The sequence below is a fragment of the Mauremys mutica genome, chromosome 3 (genome assembly GCF_020497125.1).
Source record: "Mauremys mutica isolate MM-2020 ecotype Southern chromosome 3, ASM2049712v1, whole genome shotgun sequence".
Lineage (NCBI taxonomy): Eukaryota > Metazoa > Chordata > Testudines > Geoemydidae > Mauremys > Mauremys mutica.
In genome coordinates, this window is record NC_059074.1 from 114,365,384 (window position 1) to 114,387,517 (window position 22,134).

At 42.7% G+C, this 22,134-nt stretch overlaps 1 protein-coding gene across 1 annotated transcript in view; it reads left to right on the forward strand.

Annotated features, from left to right (window-relative positions):
* The window catches only part of CCDC170 (coiled-coil domain containing 170), a 71,060-nt gene that overhangs the window by 33,318 nt on the left and 15,608 nt on the right, over positions 1 to 22,134 (forward strand). The window contains 4 exon segments of the mRNA XM_045009796.1: positions 8,839 to 9,039; positions 16,477 to 16,650; positions 17,511 to 17,753; positions 19,757 to 19,993. Coding sequence (XP_044865731.1) covers positions 8,839 to 9,039; positions 16,477 to 16,650; positions 17,511 to 17,753; positions 19,757 to 19,993 — 855 coding nt within the window.

Below are 22,134 nucleotides of genomic sequence, written 5' to 3' on the forward strand. Positions count from 1 at the left end.
TATTTGCCATGGTACTTTAGTATAATATGCTAAAGGAAAAAATCAGCAACTAAGCTACAGTAGACACCAATTTTAAATCTTCATTGTCATAGATTTAGACTCAACATTTTGATTGTGTTTTTTAAGACTAAGACGATTAAGTGTATACAAAAACTAATGGAAATAGGTATATTTTAATTGATTTTTTTAAAACAAAGTGAAACTGATAACTCTAGTTTCACTTTTCAAGTAAAGAGAGAGACAAAAAGTAAGCAAACAGCATTAATAGTGAAAGCAATTTCAATAATTGTGTTAGTAACACAGGTGAAGACATTAATATAAAAATTGTGTGTGTGCACGTGCCCATTAATGACTTGGATAATGGAGTGGAGACAATGCTTGTAAAATTTCTGGATGACATCAAGATGGAACAGAGTTGCAGACACTCTGGCAGACAGGGTTAGAATTCAAAATGAACATGACAAATTGGAAAATTGATCTTAATTCAACAAGATGAAATTCAATAAAGACAAGTGCAAAGGACTACATATAGGAAGGAAAATCCAATGCACAACTAAAAAATGGTGAATAGCTGGCTAAGTGTTAATACTGCTGAAAAGGATCTCAGGGTTGTAGTGGATCACAAGTTGAATGAGTCAACAATGCAGTGCAGTTGTGAAAAAGGCTAATATTCTGGGGTGTATTAACAGGAGTGTCATATACTAGACAGGGGTGGAAATTGTTCCACTCTACTCGATGCTGGAGAGGCCTCAGGTGGAGTACTGGGTCTGGGTGCCACACTTTAGGAAAAATGTAGAGAAATTGGAGAGAGTTCAGAGGAGATCAACAAAAATTATAAGATTTAGAAAAGCTGACCTATGAGGAAGGGTTAAAAAATTGGGCATGGTTTAATCAGTGAGAAAAGACTGAAGGGGGACCTAATAAGCCTTCAAACATACGAAGGGCTGTTGTAAAGAGAATTGTGCTCAATTGTTCTCCATGTCCACTGAAGGTAGGCCAAGAAGTAATGAGCTTAATCTGCAGCAAGGGGGAGTTAGGCTAGATATTAAGAAAAACTTTCTAACTGTGAGGGTTGTTAAGGTCTGTGTGGGGTGCAGGGGCTCCCTGAATTTCCCCCCCCCCACCAGGTCCCACTCTGTCATTTACTTTCTCTCTCTCTCTCTCTCTTCCCCAAGTTGGCAGCCCCTGGGGGAGCTCTCTGAGGCAAACGCACACCGGCAAAGGATTGCCTTATCCTCCTCTCCTCCCCTTGCAAGAGAAGAGGATCTGGCTGAAAAGATGGCCAGTCTCTCAGGCAGTCTCTTGGGATTTAGCCCTATGGGCCTAGTCTGTCAGTCTACTGCCCCTTTGTGGGGTTTACCTTTTGCCTCTTGTTCTGGGGTGTACTGCTTTGCTGCCAGTCAGGCCAGCATCATGAGCGGTGCATGAGGTGGCTGTCTCCTCCTCAGCTGGACCACCTCTGTTACCAGCAGTCTCTGGGACAGAATAGCCTTCTTCCTATTCACTGCCCCTTTCTGCTGTAAGTTTTTCTTCTTTTAAGCTCTTCTCCCTCCAGGCTGAACAAACCTTGCAAGTGTGCCTTGTTAGCGCTGAAGAGGCCAGGAAGAGTTTGTTAGTCTTCTCTGTACCAGAATGAGGGGGTGTCCCATCACACTCTGGAATAGGCTTAATGCCCATGAATGGAGATTTTAAAGAACTAGTTGGACAAACCCCTGTCAGGGATGGTCTAGGTTTACTAGGTTCTGCCTCAGTGCAGAGGTCTGGACTTGATGACTTCTTGAGGCCCTTTCCAGCCCTACATTTCTAGTATCAGAGGGGTAGCCGTGTTAGTCTGGTTCTGTAGAAGCAGCAAAGAATCCTGTGGCAAGTCTTCTTGCATCCGAAGAAGTGGGTATTCACCCACGAAAGCTCATGCTGCAAAACGTCTGTTAGTCTATAAGGTGCCACAGGATTCTTTGCTGCTTCTACATTTCTAGGATTCTGTGTTCAGAAATGGGCACCTTAAGGTAAAGGTTCTTGCTCTTCAGAAGTGCTGAGCACTCAGCAACTCCCATTGAAAATCAGGCCAGAATTTAATAGGAACTGTTGAGTGCTCATACCTCTAAACATTTGGCCTCTTATTAGGCCATTTATTTAGATCTAGGAGCCTTAATGTGGGCTCCGATTTTAAAAAATCTTGTCTTTATATTTAATCTTGCTAGCATCCATTTAACCACACCCATACCAGTAAAATATGTATTGTGCTTTCTGGTTTGAACAGCTGATGGTTGTAACAGAGCGGTTCATGTGCAAATGCTTGCTTTTACTGACTTGCTTGTATAATCAGATTGTGCATCAAATGGGAGTAACTTCAAATCTAACAAAAGATTAAATAATTTTCTACTGAAAGAGGATGTTATGTGAGGCTCGATCCCTTTGATGGAAAAGATTCCATAGAGAAGAAGGAAAACTTTCCTTCGGAAATCCATGACCTGGGTCCTGTGTGTGCTATGAAGCCTCACAAACGATGCAGAGAGCAGTGTTTGCATTGTCCATGTAGTTGTAGACCAGGGAGCCACAGGAAGCTGCAGACCAAATTCACAGATCCCTGACTGGACAGTGGTGTAGAAGTTCTTCTATGCTCTATTTAGGCACTCTTCTTTTATGGCCGCATGGCTAGTTCACATGCCATAATGAATTTGCTTCCCTGACTTAAAAGATCAATTTGTGGAATTTCTTTTGAGGATTTGAGAGTTCAGTTTTAATTGAACCTTAAGGGTAAGTTTTTTTCATTTAATATTGTTACAAAGACTGATTTATAGTTTTGAATTAAATCTGAATCTTTCTGACGTCAAAATGTATCTGGTGTCTCTTATCTTAATTAATCTTATTTCTGCTGTGTGACTTTGCCTCCCTGACCAGATAGGAACTTTCCCAAAACATGCCTTGTGTTTGGATTGTTAGCAAGTTGAGCAAAAAACTCTATATGACAGTGGAGGTGTGGGTACTTAAAGATACTGAGTCTGCCTCTGATCTGTTTGTACCCACACAACTCAGGTGACTTGGACTTTACAGTACATCTGTTTTATACCAGTTTAAGTGCAATCAGAATCAGACCCAGTATTGCTTAAATGTTTGTATGTATTGGGAAACATAAAGTGGCATTGTTTATTTAGCATAAGCTGGCATCTGAAAAGGAATGCATTTCATTTTAGTGGAAAACAAGTTAAAAGTTAATTACTGTTCAGGGGAGGTGAGGAAATGGCACATTATAATGACCTAAGCAGAAGGCTATAAAATGAAGGTCTCTCTCTCTCCCATCCACCCCTACCTTGCTGAACATGTGAGTGAGCTTTCTTCTAGATGGCTGAAATGAACAGCTGTAGGCTGAGGGAGAGCAAGGACTTTTTCTGCTGTGCTGTATAGATAATATTTCAGTACTCTGAGCTTTGTTCTCACTAAGCATTGCTTTCTGTAGTGTCTGATTCAGAGTTTATTTCCACATACGTTTTATTTTATGATCTTTCCATTTGCTGATGTGACAATAAAATCAACTTAAATTCAAAGTAACCTGAACTGGGTCTTGGATACTGTTAGTTTGGGACAATCACTTGTGGCTACCTAGAAGAGCAACTAACTCTGACATTGAAAACCGGAATCTTAAGGATGAGACAGCCCAAGTACAAAGTCAAGGAATTAAAGAAATGGCTCTCCCCTTCCCATAAACATTGCTGCAAGGAGGCAGGCTTGGCCAGTTTGGGTATTGGGAGAACAAAACGGCCTGAGGGGTATGCATGCAGTGCTATTTGAGGTTCTTGGTGGAAAACTATGGCTCTACACACTGAAAAAGTGACCCACGGTTAGACAGTCCAAAGCTGCAGGTAAAGGTTACTGGAGGGCTTTTTTTAAAGGAAGAGTAGTTTTCAAGCACTAAGGTTGCTTAACAGTTGCTTTGTTTTGATAGCTATGGCAAAAGAGAGTGATTTTTCCATTGCAGTATATTGGTTTTTCAAAGATACCACACAAGGCAAATTCATTTAAGATGTTTTAAAGGTAAGAACTGTAGTATCACACGCATGTGTGTATATATTTTCCAACACAAAATCTGTGTTCAAATGAAGTTAATTTTGGAAGTATATATGAGATGTTTAGGGTAAAACCATTATAGGGGCATAATTATCCCCAAAGTAAGTGGTATAAACCCAGGAAATTCAGAGTTAAAGTTGAATTTAAGAAATCCAAACATGAAGGTATGGAGATGTTCTTTTCCTTAATCAAACTTAACTCTGCCCAATAGTAACATCATGCAGTAACTAGACAATTGTAATTAATGCATAATAGTTGTTGAAGTTACATGTTCGATTAAACTGTTTTTTAAAGACTCATTAGATTTTTTTTAATCCCCCCACCTAGATTACACACTGCATGAAAAGATATGTTTTAACTTGGATTAGCTAACCTACATTTGCTAACTTGGGTTCAAATAACAGTGAAGACACAGCAAGTTGGCTTTTTAACTGGGTTAGCTGCTCAAGTTGAAGCCTCCAGGGCAGCTCAGGGTTGAACTTGAGCTGCTGAGCCAAGTTAAAAGCTGTGTTGCCGTGCTGTTTCAACCCAAATACCTCCAACAGGGTTAGCTAATCTGAGTTAAGACTACACCTTTTTAAAGAGGCAACATGTAAATATTGATAGTGCGGCACAATTTAAAGGTTCAGGAGGAGGGGTGTTTGACCACCCCACATGTCGTGTCTCAGTGTAGACATACCTTTGGTGTCACTACAGGGCAGGATTAAGGTGGTTTGGGTGCCACGACTGGGCACTGCTGCTTTAAATGCAAAACTCACGTTAGCCTTAACTATGGAGCTAACCTGTGCCTCCATAGTATTTTTATTTCATCCTTAAAATAATAAAGGGGAGAGAAAAGCAAATCTTCCCTTCTCCTTTCTTTGCCTTCTGCCCCTGTATTTTTGTGACTTTTTTATCATTTTCTAAATTAAAAAAAAACATGGGGAGGATTTTTAGCTACATATCAATTACCACTGAACTCAGTAAATACAAAGATACAAAAAAAAAATCAAACGTGCATGCTGAGGAAACTTTATTAATTGGCAACTGTGTGTCACAGGTATGGGGAACGAGGAGTTATTCTGTCTGCCTTGTCCTAAAGTGAAGCACTCTGATAAAGAAGTATGGACTGCTTCTCTCAGGAGAGTTTCTTTATGAAGGTCAGACCTTGAAATAACTATGTGAGAGAGGACTTGAGCATGCTCTGAAAGGAATCATTCCCAAGAGCGTGTAGGTTGTTTTTAGTCTAGCTTTGCTTACACTTTCTACATTCATGAGTAAGTGCAGTTGTTTTTCAAATCTTAATGGAAGGCCCCAGTCCTACAAAGCTTTATGCCTGTGCTGACCTTTTAGCCTGGGCAGGGTCCCACTGGAACTCTGTACCAACTAGTTCCCTTTCTAGGATTAGAATCAAGAAGTTGAAGATGGAGTGTATATACTTTGCACCCAGATTGTCAGTGAAGGGATTAAATGCCTTCAATGAGGTGACAGAAGAGAGGCCATTTTTAGAGCTTTAATTGCCTACACATTAGCCTGTCCTATTACCTGGATGACTTTTCAGCATTCCAGTCAGCTTATAATAGATAATAAATGTGTGGCTAAAAATTGCTACAAACCTTTCTGCAATTGGGTATTTAACCCAGTGAAATGGGAGAATGCCTGGCAGTAATTTGCATCTGTTGACAAGCATAATTTAATCTGTAGAAAGCCCAGAGGTATGCCTTTTTTTAAGACAAAAAATGACAAGTGCCCAATAATATAAAGTCTGTTGTGGGAAAGAGATGTTGCTATTAATTATTGTTCTACAGCAGTTAGCTTTAAAATTATTGCGATTTTAAATTTTACTAGATCAGGTCTTGAGCGCCCTACGTGTTGTCAAGGTTCAGATATTGTTTCCTAATCTGGACCACACCTATAGTCATATTACAGGCAAAAGTACTATTAAACTCCACAGTTCTTTCCCCAGTGTGATGACTGCAGAATCAGCCCCTTCTTTCTGATGACTCTAATGCTGGTCTACATTTAAAAATTAGATTGACCCAGCTATGTAGCTCAGGGATGTGAAGAATTCTTTCATCAGCCTAGCTGCCACCTCTCAGAGAGGTGGATTAACTACATCCGTGGAAAAACCCCTTCCATCTATGTAGGAAGCATCTACTCAGGGCACTATAGTGGCACAGCTGCAGTGCCGTAGCTGTGCTGCTATAGCAGCCATAGTGTAGACAGGCTCTAAGAATAAATGAGTTGTCATCTTCAGACATAGTATATACTTTTGCAGCTATGGGTCTGACCTGATCTAAAACCCGGGAATGTGTATTGATTTAATGGGTCTTGAATCAAGCCCTAATGCTTTTCCCATTGAAATAAATGGCAACATTTGAGTGGCAGCATCATGAGATGCATATTTCACTTACTGAGGCTTGGGCTACACTAAAAAGTTAGGTCAACCTAGCCACATTGCTCAGTGGTGTGTAAAATCCACACCCATGAGTGATTTAGCGAAGCCGAGCTAACGTCCTAAATAGACAGTACGAGGTCAAAGGAAGAATGCTTGTGTTGACTTACCTACTAGGCCTCTCAAATTAGGGAAGTGGATTACCTACACCACCGAGAGAACCCTTCCCATCAGTGTAGGTAGTATCTACACTGAAGCATTATAGCATTGCCGCTGTAGCATTTCCAGTATAGACAAGCCGTCAGGTGAATCCACACCTCTTACTCTGCCACCCCAAAGGACCTCTGTTCTGCAGAATTAGTGTAGCTTTAGTGTGCCTGGGTGTGTGTGTGTTGCAGAACCCTGCTGTGTGCTAGCAGCCTCCTGGATGGCATTGTACAGGAGAAAAAGAGGATGGGGCTGGGTTGGTCTGAAGCTACGTGCATTTCTTCTGTTCTCTGCCAAAGGTGAACCAGGTAAATCAGCTGCAGAGCTTCTGTAGCCTGATGGAGGAGTCTTCCTCCCCTGCCGCCAGTTTCTCCTCCGATCTAATGAGGGCTAGAGTTGCCCCTTAGTGACATACAATAGAAAATAATGTGTTTATTGGTTGTCGATTTTTTTTCTCTTTGGGTTGTATTTTGTTGTTGTTGGGTCGTTCCACTCAGTGTGCAATCAATAATATTTCCGTAAAGCCTTTTTGGTCCTGGTTCAATTATGCCATTTTATTTAACACTAACCCAGGGCTGCAGCCCTTATGTTTTGATAAGTGTCACCGAAATTAATGGCAGTTTTGTGTGTGTAAATCAGGAATCAGGCCAGTTTGTAAACATGAGGCCAACAGATGCTAGAAATGAAGGGACTGTTGGATGAGTATCTGAGGGTGGAATTAAAAATGAGCATGCAATGCAAATGCGAGGGGGAAAAAAACCAACCTTTTGAATATAGCCAAGTAATTTAACATTTGGCAGCATTGTAATTAGCCATCTTGTTGCTATTTCCAGTTATTAAACAATTCATTTTTTAATTCCATTCCATTGAGTTTATTGGTTAGTGAATCACGTAAGTGTTGTAAAGTTAATAGAGAACAGCTAAATGATTTTTGGTTTATATTGTGAGGTTTAATTCTTATCCACTTTAGAAAAAATGTGTTTAGCAAACACATTTTAAATAAGTGGTGCTTAAAAGCACATTAACACTGAGTGGAGACATGTTTTTAAAACATATCAATTGTTCCTGGTGAAATCTATGCTCTCTAATGTTGACCAGGACAAGCGAACACATTTAAAATTTTTTTTAACACTACAGTATCTACACTAGGGGGTAACATGTTTGTAAAACCCACTTAGTTAAAATGTATTAGTCAATCTTTCTAAAATGTTCCTTTTTTCCAGAGTATATGCAGACCGGAGTTTGTAGCCCTATTTTAATTGAAATTTGAGTTAATTAGTAATCAGTCAGTTAGCAAACATCTTTGTAAATGTTAATCTAGACACTCCACATTTCAGGACAGAAAAGTTTTTGTTTTATGCCCTAGGATGAAATTTAGGGTAAGTTGTGAATGGGTGTTCTGGAATGATCATGGAGCGTCTAGATTAACATTTACAAAAGAGTTAGCTACTTCAAATTAATTGACAGTGTAGGCATAGATAAGGGGTAGGCGACCTATGGCACGGGTGCCGAAGGCGGCACACGAGCTGATTTTCAGGGGCACTCACACTGCCTGGGTCCTGGCCACCAGTCCAGGGGGGCTCTGCATTTTAATTTAATTTTAAATGAAGTTTCTTAAACATTTTAAAAACCTTATTTACTTTACATACAACAATAGTTTAGTTATATATTATAGACTTATAGAGAGAGACCTTCTAAAAACATTAAAATGTATTACTGGCACACGAAACCTTAAATTAGAGTGAATAAATGAAGACTCGGCACACCACTTCTGAAAGGTTGCTGACCTCTGGCATAGATAATAGGGTCTTTGTGTTGTTCTCCATTTCTGATTCAGTGGGCAGTGGCTCACTGCTGCATTTTTTCCCCCAACAGCTTCTATCATTTTTTCTGAAGAGCTCTGTAAGCTTGAAAGCTTGTCTCTCTCACCAAGAGAAGTTGGTCCAATAAAAGATATTACTTCACCCAACTTGTCTCTCTAATTTCCTGGGACCAACTGCATACAAGAATACTGCATACAATATTTTTTCTGATAGTTATCCCACATTTTGTTTCCTTCCTTTAAAAAAAATATTTATCTAGAAGTGGGAAATCTTCCACTGTTTGGTAGCTTGGGGATGCGTCTTTCTTGTCCTCTAACACGTACATGTCAAGTTAACTGAGTCTGTCTTGTCGGTTTTCTTGCTTCCCAGATGGTGTCCCAGCTTGAAGCCCAAATAGCTAAACTGACTGAGCAGCTGGAGAATCAGACCAGATTGCACCAGGAGGCTCTGCAAAAGGCCAGGAAAGCAGAAAAACAATTTGAGACACTCCAGGATCAATTGATGCGTCTGGATGGGGAGTTGGTGTCTGGAGACGTGATGCGAGATCATTTGAAGCTTGAGAAACAAAAAGTAACAACATATGTTATTTCTATTTGTGGGAATGTTTTTCGCAAGCCAGAGATGTAGCTGAGTGTATTTATTGTATTTTAGTGTAGCGGTTCTTGATCAGGTCCGTGACCCCCTGGGGGTCCGCAAGCCCTTTCAAGGGGGCTGTGGGGCCCCGTGACTGAATCCCCAAACCAGCACCCCCCACGCGGCTGAAGCTGGGAGGTGTGGGACTGAAGCCCTGATCCCTGGGACCATCCCGGGGGGCTGAAGCCGGGAGGTGCAGGGCTGAATCCTGGAACCCCGAGCTCTGGTGCTTCCTGTGGGGCAGAAGTCCTGAGCCCATAGGCAGAGTTGGGGACTTGAAGGGCATTGCCCCTCACCCCCAATTGCAGCGAAAGGTCACGAAAGTCCCGGGGAGGCAGCTCCACACCCCTCCCCATCTCTTCTTCCTGCCCCATGGCCAGGTCGGAGGCGGGAAGCCGGAGCTGGGCAGCGTGGGCTAGCTGCTGCTCTGGTTGGTGTCATGGAGCAGGCTGTGGCAGCATTGCCTTATCTCCTGCTGGTGCCCCAGGTTGAAGTTGCTCCTCAGCTCCCAGCCCCCTTTGCTCCCACAGAGGCAGCTGGTTAGGAGACACGGCTCTGTGGCTGGCAGACCCCTCCAGGAACAGGGACTGCAGAGGAGCCCTCCCAGCACATTGCCTCTAATACTCTTCTCCCTACACCCTGAGCTACCCCATTGCCTGCGCACAGCCCCTAGCCACCCTCTCCCTGCATCCTGAGCTATCCCCTGCCCACACACAGCACCTAGTACCTCTCTCCCTGCAACCTGAGTGGCCTGCTGAGGTGAGTCAGGGGATGGAGGTGGCACTCCCTCCATGGACCCCGTCATGTGGAGGTGGCTTGAGCCCTGCTGGCCCCTGCCCCCGCAAATAGAAGTCAAACTACGCCTATGCCCAAGGCCTCTGCCCTGATGCCCCTGCACCCCTGCTGGGGCCTGGAGTTTTTATAGCCTGTCGAGAGGGGCCTCAGAGAGAAAAAGATTGAGAACCCCTGTTCTAGTGAGTACTCACTGTGAGTTCACATGCTGGTGCTTTGGGGCATATAAAGTTTTTAAATAAGGGCTTGAAATATTAACTGATACCTAAAGGACTAAACTAACTAGCCAGAGAGGTAGAGAAGAAAGACAAAGATAGGTATCCAGATTATCAGTCCAGGATCAAGGCTTTGGTGAGAAGCCAGTGACTGTTTTGAGTTGTCTACCAGACTGCTGTCTCTGGACACTGATCCTCCACCTTTTGTATCAGTGTCTTGCTAATACAGTAAATTTTGGTAAATGTCAACCTCCACCTCTAGCTACAGGAAGGGAGATGGAGCTTTCTGTTTAATCCTCCCACTACCCCTATAAGGGAAGAGGCTTTTCATTTTTTTACTTGTCTCCAGATGTCTGCTGCAAGGAGGTGGTGTGAGGAAGAGGTCTTTCTTCACTACTCTGCCACCCATCAGCAGTCTCTATATTTTAGGTTCTGATCCTCAATGAATAACTCCAGTTCCTGCCTCTGCTGACATTCATAGCTTTTCCAACCAGCAGCAGCATTAATCGGAAAAGATTCTTGTCAGTTTCACCCTCCTGGATGCTAAAGGCAGCCATGAAACTGAACAAGATCTTTTTAATTTACCTCTGTTGCTGTTTTGCAAAAATATGAGTAGCAGCAGACGGGCTTGTGCTCTTTGTCTGAAAAGAGTTTTATGTCATTGCCTTCTGAAAAGGGTAAGGGAAAATAATAGAAAAAAACAACTAAAATTCACCAGAATGCATAGAAAACTCATAGACTCATAGACTTTAAGGTCAGAAGGGACCATTATGATCATCTAGTCTGACCTCCTGCACAACGCAGGCCACACAATCTCACCCATCCACTTCTATAACAAACCCCTAACCTATGTCTGAGTTATTGAAGTCCTCAAATTGTGGTTTGAAGACCACAAGCTGCAGAGAATCTTCCAGTTGTTCCCAGATTCCTGGTTTATTTGAAAAATCATCCCTTAAAAATGTTGCTACCCTTCTTCTGCTACACCCAGCAAGGCTTCCCCCACTTGTACCTCTATGGCAAGCTAATTTTTGCTGGGTTGTTAATAACTAATGCAAGCTGTGAAGAGACATCTATTTCTTTCGTATGGCGCCAAATCAAATAGTAGTATTTCAAGTTATCTTCCCTGGCCAATGTTAATTTTTCCAATGTGCTGGATAAATAATTTAAGCAGTCAGAATAAGTGACTGAGATTTCAGATTTCCATTTCTTAAGTATTCATTAGCCTAACTTTGTGTAGACGTTTCAGGGGGCCAACAAAATGTATTCAGCAATAAGAGCAGGGACCAGTAATTTGGAGAGACAGTCCATGCAGGATAACATACTGGACCCAATGCTGCAAGGAGCTAAGAGCTCCTAGCAGTGCTTAGGATTGGATCCAATATTTATACAAAGATGTTTGCATACCATTGCCCCCTTTGGCCAGAGTGATTAGCCAATAGTAGGGGCATTGTAGGGTTGTTTCCATCAGGAGGAGAAATGAATGAGTCAGGTATACTCTCTGGTGCAATCTAGTTTGTTTCCAAACATGTAAACAATGCCCTGTTGTCCTGAACACAGTAGAAACAAACAGGCAGTTTTCTTGCTCACTAAACTACACCTCTGGGTAGTTCTGTGCCCAAGGAACTCTTATCTTTCTGCTCCCTCTCAGGGTCACCACTGTTTCTCTCACTGTCCACTGGCTTTTTTTAAAACAAGCAGACATGCACAAACACACACAACCCTTGCCAAACAATCTCCTACCCACTGCATTTGCAACCTGTCCCAAGGAAATCCCTCAAACCATAGAGCTTAGCTTCTGATCAGGCCTCAACATGCAGCATGTTGCCTTAGGTGGTGGCTTCTGTTTTCTCCAACTATCTCACTACATCAAAGAGTTTAATTGCTTCTTCCACTTAGCCTGAAAGAAGGGTGCTTTGCGCACACCTATCAGCATTAACCAAGTTTGTGATTGTCTATACATCAAAGAGCTGCTTGGTTGCAGCCATTAACACCGCCTAACCATGCTTTTCTTTTAAATCTGAGTTCTTACAGAGAAGTTACTAACACCAGACATGTTCAACAAAATACTCTTTTAAAGTCATTTGCATTGAGTCTTATTTTTTTTTCAGGGCCCTAGTGACTAGGGCCAGGTCTACACTACAGATCTATATCAATATAACTTGCATCCGAAGAAGTGGGTATTCACCCACGAAAGCTCATGCTGCAAAACGTCTGTTAGTCTATAAGGTGCCACAGGATTCTTTGCTGCTTCTACAGAACCAGACTAACACGGCTACCCCTCTGATAATCAATATAACTGTCACTCAGGGATATGAAAAATCCACATCCCTGAGTGATGTAGTTATACCGACCTAACCCCCTATGTAGACAGTGCGATGCTGATGGGAGAGCTTCTTCTGCCAACATAGCTACTGCCTCTTGGGGAGGTTGATTAACTACACAAATGGGAGAAGCTCTCCCATTGGTGTAGTAGCGTCTTCATTAAAGTGCAACAGCGTGCTGTATGTGAAGACAAGCCTCCTTCCATAGAGGTTTTTAAGGTCAGGCTTGACAAAGCCCTGGCTGGGATGATTTAGTTTGGGATTGGTCCTTCTTTGAGCAGGGGGTTGGACTAGATGACTTCCTGAGGTCCCCTCCAACCCTGATATTCTGTGACAGAGAGGCTGGGCCAATCGGCAGATCTAGAAGCTAATCTCCTTACATGGGCAAAATTACTGATTCCTTGTGCCTCTTGCCTCCTCATAGTCTGATTCATCATCATCATCACTCCCATAACCACATTGGTCATTTGGGGCACCATCACTGATAAGCAATCAACCAATTGTCTCCACCCCTGACGATTGTGTGTAAGTGTTTGAGTCTCTGTGAAGTCCATTCCTGTCCACTCTTTTATGTTGTCAATCCATCTCTTCTTCTGTCTACCTCTTCTTCTCTTCCCCTATACTGTCCCTTGGAGGATGATCTTGGATAGGCCAGATGATCTTGTTACATGGCTGTACCACTTCAGCTTATGCTTCTTCACAGTCAGCAGTAGGTCTTCATATGACCCAGCACGTTGGGTGATGATGTTGCGGGCCTCTTCAAGTGCAGAGTCCTGCACTTAGAATGGAAGAATCCCATGCACTGCTACAGACTAGAGACCGAGTGGCTAGGCAGCAGTTTTGCAGAAAAGGACCTAGGGGTTACAGTGGACGAGAAGCTGGATGTGTGTCAACAGTGTGCCAACAGTGTGGCCAAGAAGGCTAATGGCATTTTTGGCTGTATAAGTAGGGGCATTGTCAGCAGATTGAGGGACGTGATCATTCTCCTCTATTCGACATTGGTGAGTCCTCATCTGGAGTACTGTGTCCAGTTTTGGGCCCCACACTACAAGGAGGATGTGGGAAAATTTGGAAAGAGTCCAGCGGAGGGCAACAAAAATGATTAGGGGGCTGGAGCACATGACTTATGAGGAGAGGCAGAGGGAACTGGGATTGTTTAGTCTGCAGAAGAGAAGAATGAGGGGGGATTTGATAGCTGCTTTCAACTACCTGAAAGGGGGTTCCAAAGAGGATGGATCTAGATGGTTCTCAGTGGTACCAGATGACAGAAGGAGTAAAGATCTCAAGTTGCAGTGGGGGAGGTTTAGGTTGGATATTAGGAAAAACTTTTTCACTAGTAGGGTGGTGAAGCACTGGAATGGGTTACCTAGGGAGGTGGTGGAATCTCCTTCCTTAGAGGTTTTTAAGGTCAGGCTTGACAAAGCCCTGGCTGGGATGATTTAGTTGGGGATTGGTCCTGCTTTGAGCAGGGGGTGGGACTAGATGACCTCCTGAGGTCCCTTCCAACCCTGAGATTCTATGATTAGTGACATGGCCATGTTGGGGGGCAGGGAGAGGTAGCCTGATTTTCCCTCTCCTATCAGGGGAAACCTGAATTGTCTCCTAAGGGAAGGGCTTGTGATCATGTTGGGAGGAGGGGGAGGCATTGCTGAGTCCCAGGGTTGGTGATGGTGGTCATTAAGTTACTAATTGTCATTCACTTGCTGCACACAATGGCTGGTGATGGTTGTTTAACATCCACCCAGCCATTTGGTCAATGCCTTGTTTCTTGGGAGTTGCCTTCTTTAACTTCTCTAATTTCATCCCACTCTCCTGTGAGTACAAATTCTGGTTCTAAGGACCTGGTGCCTGGATCCCATATTGCCTTGCACTGGGATTGGGAATTAGTGCCCTGACATGCAACTCCTCTAATTGTGCCAGTATAGATCCTGCTGCTAGTACAGCTATTTGCAGGTGCCCTTGTGTTTAGCTGAAACTTTGGACGTAGTTTAGTGGGGATGGACTCAGAGACAGAGAGCTAAACTGACACTACTATCCTGCTATGTGGATCCCAGTGTGCTTGTACAGTGAATTTTTGGCATGCACATGTGGCTATATTTATCTCATTGTGCTGATAGTGCTACTGCCTTAGTGTGACGATGATATTATGTTAAGATGAATCATGAAAATAGCGTCCTGGTGTGATGGTCACTCTGTGCTGTTCATGTGAATCTTGCATTTTTGTATGCTGCGTTGGTGTAGCTCTGTTGTTCCCAGGAAATTAGAGCCACAAGGTGGGTGAGGTAATATCTTTTATTGGAGCAACTTTTGTTGGTGACAGAGAGAGAGAGAGAGAGAGAGAGCGAGACAAGCTTTGGAGCTTTCATGGTGTTCTTTCTTCTTCCCGAAGAAGAGTTCTGTTAAAGCTCAAAAGCTTGTCTCTCTCACCAACAGAAGCTGGTCCAATAAAATATATTACCTCACCCACCTTGATATATATTACCTTCCCCCGCAATATTACCTCACCCAGCTTTCCAGGAGTGAGTTTTCATTATGATATGGGAAGTGCTCTGACTGGTCCTGACTTCTCTGTATCAGTCCCTCTAGCTTGCACTGCAGCCCAGTACCTGGGGGCTGGGTGCCTGCAGCACTGAGACTCTGTGAGATCAGGGACTCACAGACCCAGCTGGGAGGGGAAGGGCACTCCTCCTCAGCCTCTCTCTCTTGCTGCCTCCTTTTCCCTAGTGGCCTCATGATGCACAGAGCCAGCGTGGCTAGGTCCTGCATTGGAGAGTCTCCCAGTGCATCCCCCCACCCCCTCTCCCCCATTTGAACCCCCAAGAGACCCTGCCCACCTCTGTCCAACTGTCTCTCTTATGCGGGGGACTGTGTCTGTGTGCTGCCTGCTTCCAGGGGCCACAGATAGCAGCGCAGTCCCCTCAGGAGAGATGAGAGGGGCTGTCCCCCCGGAGCACTGCTTTGTCCCGTTATATCCGAATTCATGTTATATCGAGGTAGAGGTGTAATTTGATATGTCGGGTGGCGCCTTTTTTTATGTGTTCGCTCCCCCTGATGTTAGAACCTGGCTACGCCACTGGATAGAAGATTAAGAAAGATCCAATAGTTGAATCGGTAGATCTCTTCTGTGTACTGTTTGTGCTGCTCCTCAGTCCACCATCACATCCTCTGTGTACTCGCTCCCAACACCTGACCTCACATCTGCTGTCTCTGGTTTTATTCTTGTACGGTTATCTCACAAAATATTCATGTTGTTTCAAACCTCATCCTAGATAAAGTATAAGCTAGGGGCAAAATCTAGTTGGATTTAAAATGTCATTTCTCATTCCAGAACAATTAAACAAAATATTACACAGCAATGTCATGTGTGACAGTATAATACAAATTCGACTTGTAGTCTACCTATTAGATCAGTTTTGCTTGGCATGTATCATGGTAGGTTATCACAAGGGATCTGAGTTTGCCATGATAAACGCCCCCACATTCTCCAATTAAAAAGAAACATAAAAATCTGTGTTTTTCCACGATTAAATGCTGAACTTTAGTGTCTCTAGCCACAATATAGATAGGTATCGATTGAACACAATATTTTATTGATTATATTTACAATTTTTATACTGACAGCCTGAGCCCCACCCATTCTCCTGATTATCCAATCTGGCCTTGGTCCCAGTTAGACTGGATAATCAGGGTTCCACTGTATAAATTTTTATTTTTTTTACAAAATGTAAAAACTAAAAATTCTCTGTAAAAACGCAAATTTCATGTTTTTATGTGGCAAACAGATTTATAGGATCCCTGGTATCACTAAACTACTAAATACTATAGGTTCAACTCTTTTCTAGCAAATACCTATAAAGAGAGATCAGTTTGAGAAATATCTGAGTTGTACTAACTGTAAGAGGATACTAAGTGTGAGCTTCATGTTTTTGAAATGGTGACTGTTGGCTGTACTTAGATGGCTACCAGCACAGAGGAAAATAGTTTGGATTATTTAAGGGCTCTAAATGACTCCTCTTCTCTCCCCACTTACCCGTTTCTTGTTTCAGTATCTTAAATTTCTGGAACAACTTTCAGCTAAAATGAAGCTGGACAGTGTTGCATTTGAGATTGGGCTCGATATGAGCCTGGATGCAATTCTGGCCCGTGCAGGGCAGTTGGTCAAACTGGAAAGTGATGCAGTGATTGAAAACAAGACTACGGCACACAACCTACAAAGGAAGGTAGGTAAAGGAGGGCTGAGTTCATCTCCTATCTGTTAAAAAGAAGAGCATTATTATTACTATATTTCATTAAAGTAGTTGCCAGAGGCCCCAATCAAAATTGAAGCCCCACTGTGTGCAAACATACAAAGATACAGTCTGTCATCCGAAGAGGAGCTAATAAACATGTTTGCAACCCACAGCAACCAAACTGCATAGTAAAACAACAATAAAAAAGTAGGTCAATTGAACACCTCCTAACAACAACACCACTACTGTTATAGCATACCAAAAATATTTAAATGTAGAAGTATCCTTTTGTTGGCACAGTCTGCAAATCACATTCACTGACGTTAATAAAACTGAACTAGTACTTGATCTTTTTGGTATTTTAAACTTTCAGACACAGCTCTGATGTCATTGATTGAAATCTGTTACGTGTGTGTGGTTTGGCTCAAATACTATCAGCCATCCTACTGTGGTTGAGCTCTTCACCCGCTGTTAGGCTAACCTGCAGGATAACATACGTCTGGTAACTGTAAAAGCAAGCTCAGGTGTTATGCATGATGCCGAAGTATGTAATCCTATAGGATAGGGTCGGTGTTCTACATGTAAGCAGCAGAATAGAAGGAGCAGTGGAGGTGGTCCAGAGAAGCAGTAAGAGGTGAGGTGTAGGGTGATTAGATAGAGCTGAAGTACCTATGTAGGCAGGGCAGAGTTGTATGGAGCTTTGCAGGAAACAATGAGAAGGTCAGACTTACAGAAATGTGCTTCAGAAGGACCAAACTTACAATGACAATCCATTCATGTGATTGCTGCTAAAGTTGGATATATGTTTGTTTTTTGTTTTTTTTTAAATCCCCTTGTTCTCTTAAAACTAGTTGAAAGCTCAGAAAGAAAAGCTTGAGAGCAAAGAGCTGCATATGAACCTTCTGCGGCAGAAAATATCCCAGCTGGAAGAGGAAAAGCAAGTGCGAACAGCTCTGGCTGTGGAGAGAGATGACGCCAACCTCACCATCAGAAAATTACAGAAGAAGGTGGAGAGGTTACAGAAGGAGCTGGGCCTGGCAAGAGACTCTAACACTGACCTCAAAGCCAAACTGTCTGACACCAGTGAACTGAAAGTGAGTAACATGGTTACATTTTACTGCTTCTGTTTACCAGTGGAGGGAAAAGGCTGAATACAATTGGAGCTCATTTTATATTATGAATAACGTTCCATGTTTTCAGCTTTTTTTGTAAAAATTAATTCCAGGAATTTTTTGGTACTTTCCCAAACATTAAAACCAGGATGAAATTGGGTTAAAAATAATTTTAAAACGGGGGAAAAAAGAAAACCAAAAAAAGTTCATAATATACACATTTTACTACAGTAAAATTAAAACTTTTTTTAAATGTACAAAGGTATTTTTTTGTCTCTCTGAGCTAATAATTTTTCAAGAAATCCTGGTTTGCATACACTCACATAATTCTGTCTTGGAGGTAGTCCAATTTTGAAAATAAGCACTCTGTATTAATAGATCCCAGGGCTTGCTGTGCCACTTTGCTGAAGTTGGGAAGTGTGTCTTGATGACTGTTCCAAAAAGCCAGCACATCCAGTTTCACGTTGTTATGGTTAGGCATGTTCATGTAAGCAATAAATTCCCTTTTCAGATTTGAAATTTCATCTTTAGTGGCAAATCATTGAAACACTCTAGCATAATGGTCATAGCCTGCTGCAAAATTCACCTTGAGAGGAATGGGTACAACACCTAGATGACATTTCAAAAAGAATCTTCAGCACCAAACTCTTTAGGGTTCAGATTATTGGCAACAGTCATCTCCCATTTTTCGCTGAGCATTGTGTTGAAGGTTTGGAATGCTTTTTTTGGTTCTCTCATGTTGCGAGGTCAGGAGGATTTCCAGAAGCATCTGGGTTTTCTCGCTATATGTTTCTCCTGCTATTTTTATGCTTAATTCATCTGAGATTTTGGTTGTCAGGATCTGGTAATTGTCTGTATTGGCAATCATGTTGTAGTCAGAGAAAACTCCAGTGTTTTGTGTGTGTCACACAGTGATTCCAAGTTTTCAACAATGAACATTACCTTGGTGGGCAGAATCTGGCTGTAATTTTGGTTATTTGCCAGTCTCTTCAGAGTTTCTGCTTTAGAACCAAGAAATTCAGTATGATCTAGGAGACACATTAGCACAATCCACACATTATTTACATAACAGGCAGTGAAGTACAAGCTCATCCACTAATGTGGCATAATGGGTAGGTAATCAGCGGCTGGCTCTGCATTTCGTCTTGCACTGTGTAAACAAAGCCTTCAGCTTGTTTGCATGCTTGAAAATGACCTCAAATCCAATGATCCAATGATTTCACCTCTTTCATTTCTTCTGTAGCAATAGCTGCTGCTAGTGCAATGTTAATCAGGTTAGCAGGACAGGTAATAGGTAGCATCTCCAGTTACTGGTTGCGTTTAATCTCCTGTGCAAACTTAGCCATGTAGGAATCAGAATCTGTGTTAGTTGTGGCCACATTATCCCAAGTTAGTTGGTACATCTCAAACATGTCAGTTATTGCTGCCTCAACAAAATGGGTGTTAGTAGAGGGGATGCATGTCACATCAGCACAAAAGAATGTGGGTTTATTCACTTTGAAATAAAAAAACAAAAAACAAAAGGCCAAAAATCAGACCGTCCAAGGCATGTGGAGACTCATCAAAAAATCAGCCTAGACACCACATTTCCATCAATTCATTCCATCTGTTTAGATTGTAAAGCATTGTTATTTTCTTTCAGATACTTATGAGTGAGGTTGTCAGCATTAGGAAGGAGTTTTGCTGCTGGACAGTATTGTTGCACGAAGTCAACAATAGGGCCCTTAGCAATTAACAGCGGTTGTCCGATGACATACACATTCATTGGCACAATCATGCTGCGTCCTCTCTCTAGGCCTTTAATGAAAGAAAGTTCCTGATATTGACTGTTTATCCAAAAGCTCGCTTTCTTCTTTCAGCTTCTTGTGTCATTTGTTTTCAACTTACTCCTTCATTCTGTCAGCATGAGCACCGACCTCAGTGCTGCAGTACTCATAAATGGCAACGTGAAGAACTTAAGAGTCCTCTTATCATTGATCTTGTAGGTCAAAACTCTAGAACAGACTAGAACCATTGAGGAACTAAACAAGTCTCAAGGCAAGCTGGAAAAGATGAAGGAGAAGGCTGAAAAGCAGCTGATCTGTGTCAAATCAGAACTACAGTTTACGGAGCATGAAGCTAAGGAGGATAAAGAAAGGGCCAGGAGTATGCTAGAAGCAGTTACCAGTGAACTGAAGGCGCTTAAAACAACCCTGGCAGAGGTATCAAAAAGAGAAAGGCAGGTAGGTATAAATGTGATAGATAATTGTTAGATGCCATTTGGAAAGTGAGAACTTGGTATCTGGACTAATTATACTGCCATTCTGAAAATGTGTGTGTATGTTAGTATTAAGGTTTTACTGACATGAGTTTGGGATGGGTGCATTATTCATGAGTGGCAAAGTCATCAGAGTTATGCAACTCATCCCAAAAGAGTGCCAAATTAAGACGTTTTGTGTCACTGTATGACACTAAGTATTCAGTTTATGCCACGTTTTGGAGAAGTTAGATTAAAAAATACTTTAGAACTCCAACTTCTTTGTTATGGGTTCCATTTTTCATATTTATCAGCCAGTAAAACCTAGTTACTTTGCCATGTATAGGCGACAGATTCATGGGAAATTCAAAAATATTTTTAAAATATATCAAAGGTAACTTTTTTTTTTTTTTCAACAAACCAGGTGTCAGGACTGGGATGTGGGTGGTCTGACCTAGTGGTTAGAGTCTGAGCAATGCTTGGTTAATGCCAGGGATAGGAGTTGGTAGCCAGAGCCCTTGGCCAAAGCTGAAGTCAAAAATCAATCCAAGGACTAGAGCCAGAGCCTAATTGGAGTCAGGGGTCACGGCCAGATTAAAAACCAGGCAGGGGAGTAGGGCTGGGGGAATACTGAAGCAAATTGGAGCAGAACCGGAGCAAGGCCGGAGCCAAGACTGGATACTAGGCAGGAGCAAGGCTGGGAACAAAACAGGCAAAGGAGAGATGGCAGTTGTGAGTGTAAGCATTGAGCAGCCAGCAAACTGCTGCTTCTGCTGAGCTTAAATGCAGATCTTTTTGTCTCCTTTTGGCCAATTAGGTGGGCCAGCCAATCAGGCAATTCTGCTGCAGCCCAGCTGGGCCCATTAAACTTCCTGAATGCTGAACTGGCTAGCACTAGGCTCTGTTGAGGGAACTCAATGCCATAGTTCCTGACAGTAACCCCCTGTCAGGAGCACCTTCTGGGGCCCTTCACCTGGACTTCTTTCAGATGGACCCAATGAAAATCACATACTAATCGTGATTCATGAATGTTCTCTGCCGATTCCCGTGACTGGTCATCAGGACCATAGTCATCCTAGTCCACCAAGCAATTAAACTTGCTTGGAGTCAAGAATCTGTCAGACAGGGTACTCTTCTTGTCCAGGGACTGTTATGGGCAGCAGCAGTGGGTTGGATTGACCAAAGAAAGGGTTATATAGGTAAGGTTTTAAGAGAGAGACTTGGAACACTGGATAGGTCGTCATTGACTGTGGTCATTGAAGCTTGAGTGTCACCAGGTTGACCTGCTCAAGAATATCGAATGGGCCTAAGTATTCATGAGCCAACTTAGCTGATGCTTTGGTTGTTTTCAGATTCTGAGATGATATAAAGATCCTGTCCCTGACACTAATGTTTGGTGCATCCTGGCAGCTGCTATTGTCATAATGCTTGTAGATTACTTTGGTGGCTTCCAGATGTTCAATAAGTTCTTGTTGCAGGTGGGTGGCCAGGGAGTCTGTGCTCAATGCTGCATGAAAGCAGGGATGGAAGTTGCAATTGGCATAGAATGGGCTCTGTAAGGGGGAGGCCTAGATCGAACTGTTGTAGGCCAACTCTGCATAAGGCAGCAGGGAGACCTTATTATGCTGGTCATAATTCAGGAAGCACTAGATGTACTGCTCTAAGATCTGGTTTGGTCTGTCCATTGGTGGGATCTGTGGGTGGTATGCTGATGAGGTAAGGAGTTCTACCAGGAATTTAAAACCTTGTGTCAGGAGCAGTAGGCAAATTGTGGAAACGGAAGAGTTTTGCGATGGCCCTGAAGACTTGAGTTCTAAGCATGCAGTATCATGCATGATGGGACCTGATGAGGAGTGATCTGTCAGTGGATTCTCTTAGATCAGCTAAGGCCTTATGAGTTGGGATTCACTGCATTCAAATGAAGACCAAGTCCATAAAACTACTGGAGATGCCATAGTCAATCAGTGCTTTCAAGCTGGCCTCAGATGTGACAGAATGCCGTGGACTGAGCAGAAGCTGAGTTGGGCTCTGATGAGGTATGGTGGACAGATGTGGGGAGTGGGACTTGGCATTTCCTGATGAAGATGCAGAACGGGCCTTTGTGGGGCAAGTCGAGGCTAAGTGCCC